A 12,471-nucleotide genomic window follows, 5' to 3' on the forward strand; every position below is an offset into this window, starting at 1 on the left:
TGACACACACACAGACACACAAACACGCAGACACACAGTGACAGAAACACAGACACACACAGACACATACAGAGACACTAACACACAGAGATACAGACAGAGACACAGACACTCACACTCCTCATCTCTCTTTTGGTTCTCCTCCTCCATCTCTGACCACTCCTTCTCTGTCTCTTTTGCTGGATCCTCCTCCAGATCATGCCCTTGAATCATAGGTTTCCCCGGGGCTCTGTCCTGGGCCCGCTTCTCTTGGGGGTCTCATAGGCTCCCAAGGATTTAATTACTGTCTCTATGCTGATGATTCTCAAATATATCCATTTTGCCCTAGCCCTCGGCTTGTCCTTTAATCTCGCATCTCTAAGTGTCTTTCAGACATCTCAAACTGTATGTCCGGTAGACATCTTTAACACAAATCTAAAACTGAACTATCCATCCCCTCAAGTTCTTTCCGCCTGTGTTCCCCACCCCCACCCCGGCCCTACTGTAAACCCAGAGACAGGGATAAGAAAAGGTTCCGGTCCCGGGGCAAAAAGTGAGAGTGCAGTCGGCGCTTTTTAAAAAACCAATGAGCCACCTTGTGTGGAGCGTTTTTTGGCCGGGGGGGGGGGGGGGGGAAGGGGGGGTGGAGCACAAAAAGAGACTGTCCAGTCCTCCCCTCCAGACCAGTGAGGATAGGGCAAGTAGTAACACCATTTTCCCAGTTCCCTGGCCTCGCAACGTGTTAATCTCGATCACTCCCTAACTCACACCGCCATATCCAAACTCGCCAAGGCTAGTCATTTCTCAAATTCAGCCCCTTGTCATCTTCCATTCAGCCACTAAAGTGATTTTCTTAAAGTGCAGGTCAGATCATGTAACTCCCCTGCTCCATAAGCTCCCGTGGCTCCCTCTTGCCTCCAGGATCAAGTACAAGATGCTCTGTTTGGTGTTCCAACCCCTTCGTGACTCAGCCCCCTCAAGTGAACTCTTCAACCCGGTGATCCCTGGCTGCTCCGCCAACCAGTCCCTCCTTTTCTCGGCTCTGGGTATTTTCTCTGGGTGATCCCCAGTACTCCCCCTCCTCGGCCCTGACCTCTGAGCTCCCCGGCTAAGCCCTCTGAATTCCAGGGCCTTCCCTCTGGTCATTATTTTCTATTGATCTTGTATAGAACTTGTTTGCACGCATTTGTTTGTTGTGTCCCCTCCCCCCGGGGCGCCCCCCCCCCGACTTTACTACCCCCTATTAGATTGTGAGCTCTTTAAAGACCATCTTTTGCCTCAGCGTTCGGCACCGTGCCTAGTACTCAGCAGGTGCTTAATAAATGTTTATTGACTGACTGTCTGCAAAATTCCTGCTGGGTCAGCCCAATATGGAGGAGTGGGGGAGAGGGCTATAAGATTGAATAAATACACTCAACAAACATTTCTAACCGAACGAAAGCCTGGAAGGTGGGTGCAAAGACAACAGAGAAGGGTCGGGATGCTGGAATGATCAATGGGAACGAGTGGAGGGGGCAGCCTCCCCGACAGGTCTAGAGTGAGGAACGGCGGGTGGCCATTCAGTTCGTCTGGAACAAACCGAGTGAGGGTAATGGGGGTCAAAAAGTAGTGAAGTGCACAGAAAAAAAGCGCATTGGCTGGGTTAGTCCCATCCAATCACTTTTTTGCTCGGGGAAATTGAGGCTCAGAGAGAGGGGCGGTGAGAAGATTTCGTCTCCGGGCAAAGAGTGTGGGAGCACCCTCGGCGTGTTTGAAAAATCAACCAATGAGCGCTGTGCGCGGGACGTTGGCAGGGTGGGAGGGGGGACGAGAGTATAAAACGACGGCACTGCAAAAGCCGCTCCAGTGCGTGGATCGCCGAGGTGAGGAGAGGCTGTCGAGCAGGTTCGCGGAGCTCGAGCACAAGCTTCCCGCTTACTGCTCTCTCCTCTCTATCCAGTCGATCCAGCTCCTCGTCTGGGAGCGAGAGAGACCGTGTCCGCGTGCCGTGAGGCTCGCTGGCCGTCGTAGCTGTGAAGATTAGCAAGGGGGGAGGTGGGTCCCAGGTCCGAACGTCTCGGGATCGAGACCGGACGGCCCGGGACAAGGCCGGCCAGTGAGGAGCGAGGACCTGGCAGCGGGCGCCTGGACGACTCGCTATGGTTGCATTCCGGGCGGGCCGCTTCCGAGGGGGCGGCCGGGGCTTCGGCTTACTGGTGCTCTCTAGCCTCCTGTCCCGCTCCGCCCTGATGCGTCTGGTCTTGTCCAAGCCTCGCATGGAACCTAACCCGCCCCACTCAGGCCAGAAGAGAGAGAAGCCACAGACCAAGGAAGGGGCCGAGGCGGACGACGGTGGGGATAGCGACCCGCAGTCACAGCGGGGCCAGCTCAGGAAGCCCGGGCGGCGGCGGCTGCGATGGCTGCGGAAGCAACGGCTGGAGTCCCGGCTGGAGTCCCTGCTTCCGCAGCACCCCCGGCCATTGCCTCCGCCATTGCCTCCAATGCCGCCGCCGCCGCCCCCCCCCGCCGCCGCCGCCTCCTCCCCCCCCCGCCGCCGCCCCCCCCCGCCTCCCCCTCCGCCGCCGCCTCCGGGCCCCCCGCCGCCGCCTTCTCAGGTGGGGAACCTGCACGTGCAGCTCTAGTAAGTGCATGCGACGGCGTTCTGGGGGGACAGACCCCCTCCAAGGAGGGAGACCCAAGCCATCTGCGGGGGCGGGAGGTGATGGTGCAGCAGGTGCAGCTCTGAGCGGATCGGAGGCGCGGGGACGAAGTGGTCCGGGGATGGGGGGTGGGGTGGCGAGTTCCAGGAGGTCTAGCCTAGATGACCAGGCAGGATGGACTTCCAGGGCCCGCAGGGGGATTCTGGGAGTTCAGAGGCATTTCTGCGGGGATGGGGGTAGGGGGTGGAGGGGGCGTGGCAGGTCCCGGGATGGTCACTCTTTCCCCCTAGACTTGGGGGGGTAAGCCCCCCAAGAAGTTGAAACAGACGGAGGAAGTGATAAACCCCTTTCAGTCTGTAGAGGGGGAGACAGGCAGAGTCCAGTTCACCCATAGGTCCCTCCAGGGTGATCATGGGACTGTAGGGTTTAAGAGCTGGAACATGTAGTCCAGTCTGTTCAGGTGGCCGATGTTGTCGGCCTGCGCAACCCTGGGGAAGTCTCCGTTTGAGGAGCATGTGCCTTTAAGAGTTAAAGAAGCAGGACCCTCAGCGAGTTGGTAGAGTGGACTTTTTTGGGTGATAGGGGGAGGGGACCTTTCCACTGACATACCTTTCCCTTCCCTAAAAGCAGCTGAGAATCTATTTATAACCCTTTCCCTGGCCGGCCGAATGAAATCACCCCAGCTATAAATGCCCCTCAATCCACTCTCCCCACAGTAGAGATAAGGTCTCCCTCCTCCCAAAAAAATTCCAAAAGGAGAAATTGACGTCAACCCCATCCCCACCCCCTACCTCCAACGGGCTAGGCCGAGTGACTGAGGGCAGGACACCGGAGCTCTTCGGACCTCGGTGTTGGGGAGTGGGGGATCAGTTAGATAGATTTTCCTGGCAATCCCCCGACTTGGGGTAGAGTAGGTAGGGTGTAGCGTGCTGGGGAGGTCGAAATGAGCTCAAGCAGCAGCAGCAGCGACAGGTAGGGGATGCCTCAAGTCTGTGGGTCCAGATCCAGAGTAGAGCTGGGCAGCCCTGGAGAATGGGGGGGAGAGGGGTGGAGTATGGTGGAGGAGGGAGCCTGGTGGGGATGAACTGGAAATCGGAGGGAGGACTGGGGGAAAGCCAAGAAGACTTGGACAGTAACCTGAGGCCTTCCCTCTCCACCCCTACCAACAAGCTCACATCTTGCATGTGCCCACGAATTCACTGACCCGGAGGTGAGAGCTGGTCGGGTGCTACTCCCCATGGTACTGGAGAGCCTTCTGGGCTCTGATGATGAGGAACAGGAAGACCCCACCGATTACTGCAGGGGTAATGGAGAGCCCACAAAGCCAACTTGGCCTCCCCGCTTTGGATGGGAGGTGGGGGCAGAGGGTCCAGCTCAGGGCAGGCAGCCTGAATAAAGAGAAACAAAGGCAGCTTCAGTCTCTCCCCGCTGAGGAAGGGAAGGGGATGGAGGTGGGAGGACTAAACTGATAACACCAGGCCCCTTTTTGGCCACCTGCCCTATGTTCTTTTATGCTCGGGGGAGGAGAGACAGCAAGGAGAGAGAGAGAGAGGGAGCTCAGCAAGTTTCGGTGGACCGTTGGACTATGGTCTCAATGATCAGGACAAATAGTGAGCCTGTAAGGGATGGGGGTGACTAGGCAGAGGCACCCTGGGCAGACTCTGGGCCTTGGAAAAGTGGTATCCTAACAATGAAGTATTCTTTCCATCTGTTTTCCCTCCCCTTAGGTGGTTACTACCCAGTGAAGATTGGAGACCTGTTCAATGGACGATACCACGTGGTTCGAAAGCTGGGGTGGGGCCATTTCTCTACAGTCTGGCTCTGCTGGGATATTCAGTGAGTGATCCTCCCCCACACCCTCCTCCTGGCCCGTTTGGCCTATCTTCTCTCGACCCCCTCCTATCCTTGGATTCCGAGGCCCAGATACGGACCTTGATGATAACAGGTGATCCGGGTCTGTTTTGTAGGCGGAAACGGTTTGTGGCCCTAAAGGTGGTCAAGAGTGCTCTCCATTATACTGAGACTGCTGTGGATGAGATCAAACTGCTCAAATGTGTAAGTCCTCACTCAGCTTTTTGGGGCCTCCGTGTCTGTGCCCCGCCCCCATCAGTCAAAGACAGTAAGAGGGGGAGGGGGAGGGGGAGGGAGATCTCAGAGGACCAAATTTCCTGATGGTGTAGAGGGAGCTGAGAAGGTTCCCTGGACTCCTCTGCTCCTCACCTCGACCCCGCCCCCCATCATAGTCTTGATGCCTCCAGGTCCGGGACAGCGATCCCAGCGACCCCAAAAGAGAGACTGTCGTGCAGCTCATCGATGACTTCAGAATCTCAGGGATCAATGGTGTCCGTATCCTTGGGGGTTTGGTAATTCTGAGGGTTTGGGCAGTGTCCAGGGGGGTCTGGAGAGGGTGAATAGGAAAAGGGGTCTGGGTCTATATCCTCTGAATTGCTGCCCTCTTTAAAAAAAAAATAAAAGAGATGGGGTGCCAAGAAGGCATCAGTGGTCAAAGATTCCCTTGGGTTTGGAGGCATCTCTGGAAAACTGTCTTGGGGAAGAGGGGAGCCATGTCTCCCCTACGGGAGCAAGGCATCTCCAGCACCGGGAGGGAATGCTCATTGATCTACTGTTCAGTTGTACGTGCCTTCACTCCTGTGCCTGGTCAGATGTGTGCATGGTATTGGAGGTTCTGGGTCACCAGCTCCTTAAATGGATCATCAAATCTAACTACCAGGGCCTTCCCCTCCCCTGTGTGAAGAGTATAATGCGGCAGGTAGAGCTGGCTTGGGAACTGGGTTGGGGAGTGGGCTGGGGATGCTCAGGAACGGAAGGGAACCAAAACCAAGTGTTGGGGACACCCTCAGGGAGTGGCTATTCTAATAGGGTTCCTGTTGGTTAATTACTTACTGACCTCTTCCCAGTCTGGACAGTGCATTAAAATCCCAGCTTCAGCTTCATAGTTAACCTGACAATCACTCTGCCTCATTCATATAGCTACAGGCCATAGCCTTTAGTCAGAAGGCCAGGGTAGGAATCCCAACTCTGAAAGTTGTCACTCTGGGCAAGTCACTTCACCACCTAGGCCTCTTGTTTCTCATCCTGCATTCTTGGGTTATGGAATTGGGTTTCTAGATTGGGTTTGTGGTCACTGTATTGGACTTCTCCTGCAATGTACCTGTGAGCTACTCTGTTCTATTTTCTAGCTAATATAAAATTGTTTTATAATTTCTGACTTGTAGTATAGTTTTGAGATAGGTTAATTGTGATAGGTTTGCATCATCATCCATCCATCCATCCATCTAATCTCTATGTCTATCTAATCCAGGGGTGGGGAACATGTGGCTCTCTAGGTCCTCAAGTGCTATCCTTGGCTGAATCCAGTTCTGTGAAGTTTGGATTCAGTTAAAGGGCCACACTTGAGGACCTAGAGGGCCACATGTAGCCTCCAGGCTGCAGTTTCCCCACCACTGTTCTAATCTGTCTCTTTTTGTCTATATAATCTCTAATCTATTTCTCTGATCTATCTATACTTCTCTGATCTATCTCTATTTCTTTCTTTATCTATCTATCTTATCCATCTATCTCTAATTTCCCTTGAGATTTGACCTCAGGACCCTGTTACTACCTCTTAGTTCGTAATAAGACAAATTCTTGATCATTTGGTTGGTATGTGAGCTTAAGTTCATTCATCTGTAAAATGAAGAGTTGAGACCAAGTAACCTCTTACAGTCTTTCCCTACCCCAAATCTATGAGCCTATGATTTTCCACTGGTGGCAGTGGGGAGAAGCTTGGGGAAATCCAGTTGATCACTGATGGTTCCACCACTAGGTGCTGCAGGGTCTGGATTATCTTCACACCAAATGTAAGATCATCCACACTGACATCAAGCCGGAGAACATTCTTCTGTGTGTGGGTGAGGTCTATATTCGAAGACTAGCAGCAGAGGCCACACTATGGCAGCAGTCGGGGGCCCCACCTATCTCTGGAAACACTGGTACTACTTGAGCTGGGGATGTGGGAGAGGGGAGAGACACCTTCCCTTAGTGCCAGCCCTCTTGTCCCCTCAGCCCCTGGGGTGTAAGAATTCCCTCTGCCATCTGACTTCCTTAACTTTCTGTCTCTATCTCTCCTCCCCACACCTCCTCTCTCTGGCCTACTCTAGTGAGCTCTGCACCCCAGAAGATCATGGTAAGTTGGTACCCTGGTATCTGCCCCTTGCCTTTGAGCTTACTCAAAGTTTGTGTCCTCCCATGGGACATATTAAAGGTGCAGGGATGAGAGAAGCAAGATTTGGGGACAGGGCCCTTCTTCTTTCCACCACCTAGTCCTGGGAGCAACCTGAGCTGTGGGTGGTGGTGGCGGCAATTAGTTAATAAATTTACCTCAGAGTCTCTGAGAACTCCGAGCGAAGGTGGTCTTTGGTTTGTCTTGGTTGGATTTTTAAGTTAGTGTTCATGTTTGTCAATCAATGTCAACTCTTATGAATTCTTTCTGAGTATCATTCATTCCATTCAACCCGTCTTTACTGAGCACCTCTTCTCTTGTCTGAGAGTCCCCTCCTGTTCTTCAGCCTTCGGGTGGAGAGTAGAGGCTTCCTCTGCCCTCAGGGAAGCCCCCAATTGCCAATAATCTGCTTGTGAATAGCTTCTTTGGTCTCAGATTCCCAGGGCAGGTCCCATCTAGCCCGTAGTGAGTGACCTTTGAATGAAGTTAATAGCTAGCCCTTAAGAAACGATTTGTTTGGAAGAACAAGGCTTGCCAGGGACACTGGATCGGGCCAATCATTGAAAGCTAGATAGTTGATTCCTCAAATCAGATGTTTGTAAAATGGGGGAGTGCCTGTACCAAAGTAGACAGACTTGTACTAATCATAGGACATCAGAGCTAGAAGGATAGAAGAGACTCCAAACTCCACCCTTCCTAACCGAAGAGGAAATGGAAGATCCAGGAAAAAGGGGAGGGGCTTTAAGGGCCAAAAAAGGGGGAAGGGGCTTGGTCTGAGTGGTATAGCCTGGGCCAGGAAGGAGGGGGAGTTGGAGGATTTATTCATGAATTCCTAGGATCATAGAATTAGCCCTCAAAGGGACCTTAGAGACAATCTAGTCTAGCTCCCTTTCTTTATAGTAAGGCACAGCTAGGGCATACCACAGTGTACAGAGCACTGGGCCTGTAGTCAGGAAGACCTGAGTTCAAATCCAGTCTCAGACATTTACTAGCTGTGTGACCCTGGGCAAGTCACTGACCCCTCCTTCTCCCCCTGCCTCAATTTACTCACCTGTAAAAGAGAGATAGCACCTACCTTTCAGGCTTGTTATGGGGATCAAATAAGATAATCATTGTAAAGCACTTAGCACAAAGGAGTGACTGGGTGGGGGGAGAGATAGGGACGTGTACCCTGAACTCTCCTGGGGCCTCTGGACTGTACTTGTGACCTCAAGGGCTGATGAGCCAATCTGGGGCCCCCTCAGCTGGGCTGGAGGGGTGAGGTCCACGGGAACCATGCCCTTGCTTCTTGGGAGGAGGAAGGGTTCCTCTCCTCTGCCCTCCCCATCCTGGCCTCCTCTCTGCTTAGAATGGGAAGCTGTCTAAGAACAAGAAGAAGAAGATGAGACGTAAGCTGAAACGGCAGAAGCAGCTCCTGGAGGAGCGCCTTCGGGACCTGCAGCGCCTGGAGGACCTGGAGGGTGAGAGGGGCTTGGAAGGCCTGTTGGTTCCGACACCCCAGCCCCCTGATGTGGACTCAGATGAAGCCGCAGGAGCCACATGTGAGTGAGGAAGGGGACAGAGACAGAGGGGGAGGCCCATATCCCTTACCCTCCATCATACTTGGTCTTTATCAGACAGTTGAGGCGGGGAGATCAGGTGGGAGGTACAAAGGCTCACCCTCTCTCCCACAGGTAACAACTCACAGCTGGGTGAAAGCAGCGGGACCACCCTTGCCGAGGCCTCAGGGGGCAGCTTGGCATGCAGTCCCCAGAGTCAGACCTCCTCTTCAGGCTATCACCCATGGGGAGGGGGAGAGGCCTCTCCAGCCTCTTCCTCACCACCTCGGGGACAACGCACAGGCAACCGAGGCTTCAGTCCTGACTCACAGACTTCTGGATTTTCGGGGTCCCTCTTCTCCCCCACCTCAGGTTCCACCCTTTCAGGCTTTTCCAACCGTCAGGAGAAGGGGGCACTTTGTTCCCTCAACAGTAAGTGGTGGGGGCGCAAGGCTGGATTGGCTCGGAAGCCTCTACCAGTCTGGAGGCCCCTCTTTCAGCTCTCTCTCCTTACCTTCCCCCAACTCAGGAACATTCAATGCCTCAGACTTCCTCGTGAATCCTCTGGAACCACAGAATGCAGACAAAATCAAGATCAAAATCGCTGATCTCGGCAACGCTTGCTGGGTGGTATGGTGATGGGGGGAAGCAGAGAATCGCCCTCTTTGCTTGGCTGAGGTCTCCACAGGCCTCTGGCCCCTAGGTTGTGATCAGGCAGTGCTGTAGACAAGGTCACATAAAATGGGCCATGCATGTGCAAAGGTTTCTGGGGTAGTGTTGGTCTCCCACCCTTTTTTCCTCTTGGTTAATGTAATAATTTTATTGATAAGGCCAGTCCCTTTATTAATAGAAGGATGGTCATTTGGCTATCTCTCTTAGATCAAAGATAATCATGAAGGTAGGCTCAGGGCCTATATGTTCTTTTGGAATGATGGCAATCAACTCTGACTGGTTAACAATTAATGAGAAAATGAATATTACAATAAGGGACTGGATCCAAACTTTGGTTAAGTTATCTACTTCTCAAATTAATCCCAGATTTAGGTAATCTATTCAAAGAATTCATGCCCTTAACCCAAGCCAGAGCAGAACACAATGGCTAGCCTGCTTGGGCGGGATCTGAACAAGAAAGTTAGACCAATCTCATTATCAGCAATGTCCTTCAAGAGACTGAATTTTAAAAATCAGGACTTTAGAGAAAAGGAGAGAACTCTGGATCTCTCCCCAAATCATTTCTTATATTCTCCCATTTGATTCTATTGAGAGGCATGGCCTCCTCAATGAATCACTAATGGATATGACAAACACTTCTTCAAGAGTTTCTAACCCTCACCTTTTCTTAGTGAACAGTCCTGGCCTGGAAGTCAGGAGTCCTGTCTGGGGTATAATCTTAGGGTGCTGCTGTATGATCCTAGCCAAGGGCTCTCCTAAACCTAAGGCATGCACAAAAACGAAGAATGCCACCCTTGTACTGGGTGGCCACTGTGGGAGGTCCAGTACCTGAATCAACTCATCCCTGCTGATCTCCAATTAGGGGGTCTGGTTTTTAAGGGGTTTTAAAAAAAAAGTATTTTGATAACTATTTCAGTTAGAATTAGTTTCCTTTATAATCCTGGTGATTCATTTAAAAATATTAATCTGAGAAGGGGTCTGTGACAAAAAAGGTTAAGAATTTCTATTGTCGGGGCGGGGGGGGGAAGTTAAGGTCCCTACCTACCCACTCAACTCCGTCACACCCCAAGGAGACCATTTTCTCAGGCCTAAGGCCCCAAGCACTTCCAGAACCTATGGAGTCAGGTGGGAAAGTCTTAGGCATTAGACCCATGACTGTACTGGCCACTCACTAGAAGGCAGGTAAGGGTGGTTGGGAGAGCAGGGCTAGTCCAATTCTTTCTTCTGTTCCTCTGACTTGTGGCTGGCCAGACTGGTTCTGGTAGGCCCTGTCTCCAGCAACCTTTCCCTTATTCCCAAGCACAAGCACTTTACCGAGGATATCCAGACCAGACAGTACCGGGCAATCGAGGTGCTCATTGGAGCTGAGTATGGCACACCTGCTGATATCTGGAGCACTGCTTGCATGGTAGATATCATGATAGGACCCCACGCCACTCTTTAGTACCTTTGTCTTTCCATCTCACTTGTTCTTCAAGACATGGATGGCTCCAGGGCCAACACCAGCCCTTCTCTTGGGGCCTTGAGAGTCAACTCACCCCATTTTCTTTATCCCCATCCAGGCTTTTGAGCTGGCCACAGGAGACTATCTGTTTGAACCACACTCCGGAGAAACCTATACTCGAGATGAAGGTGGGTGAGGTAGATGCAGAGAGGGCTCTGGAACTCACTGTGGGACAAGAGAAAGGGGGAAAAGTGGGAGGGACAGAGCACTTACTGTAGATCCTGCTTCCTTCCCAGATCACATAGCCCACATCGTGGAGCTCCTTGGAGACATCCCTCCAGCTTTTGCCCTCTCTGGCCGCTATTCACGGGAATACTTCACTAGACGAGGTACTGACTAGGTTGCAAGGGCCTTTGGGAGCCAGGAGGGATGGGAAACCAGGTGAATCATATGTCTCAATTTCTAGCCAGGTCGCCTAGTGCCAAGTGCAGAAGACTGGGTTTTTCCATTTTAGCCAAACCGTAGCCAAGTACCCAGTGCCCCTCTAGGAGCTCCCATTTTCCTGTAGGTGATTCCTTTCTGCTCAGAGGTAGTACCAAGCTGTGTGCACTAAATGCCAGCTTGGGTGCCTGATCACTGTCTTCAGGGCTAGTATTGGCCCTGGAGCTGTATCTTGAAAGAGAAGTGGGATGGAAAGACAAAAGCAGTAAAGAGTGGGGTAGTGGGTCAAGGAGCATGGGGTCCTATCAGAGAAGTTAGTCATATTTGTCTGGTGGGGATAATTGGAGCTAACTCAGATGGTCTGTGTGAAGGAAGATGGAAGCAGGTAACCATTTTCCAACCAAGCTAACCAACTTGTACCGTCCTAGGTGAGCTCCGTCACATTAAAAATCTCAAGCACTGGGGTCTGTATGAAGTCCTCATGGAGAAATACGAGTGGTCACTGGAGCAGGCAACACAGTTCACAGATTTTCTGCTGCCCATGATGGAATATGTCCCCGAAAGGCGGGCCACCGCTGCTCAGTGCCTCCAGCACCCCTGGCTTAACTCCTAAACCCAACTCCTCCTGTTCTCCCTGCTCCAGTTTGCTGTGGTAGAGGGTGGCCTGCTTTTGAAATGTGCCTTGGGTCCGTGCCAGATGGGGGAGGAGACCATCTCAAGAGGTCAGGGCACCGCTTCAAGTGTGTTCAGCCCACACCCCCAGGCACCAGGCCTACACAATCAGTGCCTGCTCCAATTCCTCCTGTCTCTCGGAACCTTGGTACATCTTCCTTTCAGGCCCATAAATAGTGTAAGTTATGTTCGATCTGTTTAGCCAGCAGCATTTCTGGAGGATTTAGAGTTGTTTTCCCACCTGTTTTCCAGTTTTTTTCCTTCTTTCTGATCCCAGTTTTCAGCTCAGGGCAAAATAAAAGCAATAAAGTTGTTTTTCTTACTGAAGATCTTTCTTGGTGTGAAACTCATTTGTCAGTCTTGAGGCAAAATGCCTTCCACATCCAGAGAAAGAACTGAAAATTGGATTGCAGAATGAAGCAGACTATCTTCTCTTGTGTTTTGTTTTGTTTGGGTTTTTCTCATGGTTTCTCCCATTCGTTTTAATTCTAATATGCAACATGACTAATGTGAAAATGGTTTAATAAGAATGTATGTGTAGAACCCATGTAAGATTGCACGTTATCTTGGGGAGGGAGGGGTAGAAAATCTAAGACTTATGAAGTGATGGTAGAAAATTGAAAACAAAAGAAAAAAAAGAATTTAAGGTCACCTCCATGCCATAATAAGGGACAAGTAGGACTTTTATAAAATTCATTTTAACTGTTTTTAAGTCTATTTTTTATAACCTTCAGTTAAATGTCTTTCCAATTGACTATCATTCCCTCTTCCCTTTGTTGATTAAAAGAGAGTAACATTTCTGATACTGAAACTCATTTGTCAGGCAGGCTTGGCTGGAGTCTTAATGGGGCCCAGGAGTTGCAG

General features: G+C 51.5%; 1 protein-coding gene across 2 annotated transcripts; it reads left to right on the forward strand.

Moving 5' to 3' along the window:
• Positions 1-2,018: 2,018 nt before the first annotated feature.
• Positions 2,019-11,934, forward strand: SRPK3 (SRSF protein kinase 3). Of its 2 annotated transcripts, none has more exons than XM_072625830.1 (15): positions 2,019-2,599; positions 3,789-3,922; positions 4,346-4,454; positions 4,586-4,673; positions 4,877-4,964; positions 5,282-5,388; positions 6,445-6,610; positions 6,779-6,804; positions 8,189-8,381; positions 8,514-8,810; positions 8,908-9,008; positions 10,351-10,458; positions 10,613-10,682; positions 10,791-10,883; positions 11,364-11,934. In XM_072625830.1, the coding sequence occupies exons 1-15, from the start codon at positions 2,118-2,120 to the stop codon at positions 11,546-11,548; spliced, it is 2,247 nt and encodes a 748-aa protein (XP_072481931.1). In that variant the 5' UTR covers positions 2,019-2,117; the 3' UTR covers positions 11,549-11,934. The 2 variants fall into 2 exon arrangements, with proteins under 2 accessions (XP_072481931.1, XP_072481932.1); XM_072625831.1 differs by lacking the exon at positions 2,019-2,599 and adding an exon at positions 3,269-3,590.
• Positions 11,935-12,471: the final 537 nt, after the last annotated feature.

The sequence above is a fragment of the Notamacropus eugenii genome, chromosome X (assembly GCF_028372415.1).
Source record: "Notamacropus eugenii isolate mMacEug1 chromosome X, mMacEug1.pri_v2, whole genome shotgun sequence".
Lineage (NCBI taxonomy): Eukaryota > Metazoa > Chordata > Mammalia > Diprotodontia > Macropodidae > Notamacropus > Notamacropus eugenii.

Excerpts from the sequence above, each read along its gene's own strand:
- SRPK3 (XM_072625830.1), top strand. The coding sequence starts at position 2,118 with ATGGTTGCATTCCGGGCGGGCCGCTTCCGAGGGGGCGGCCGGGGCTTC. Across the intron at positions 5,389-6,444 it reads TGAAGAGTATAATGCGGCAG|GTGCTGCAGGGTCTGGATTA; the intron begins GTAGAGCTGGCT and ends TTCCACCACTAG. Across the intron at positions 8,382-8,513 it reads TGAAGCCGCAGGAGCCACAT|GTAACAACTCACAGCTGGGT; the intron begins GTGAGTGAGGAA and ends TCTCTCCCACAG.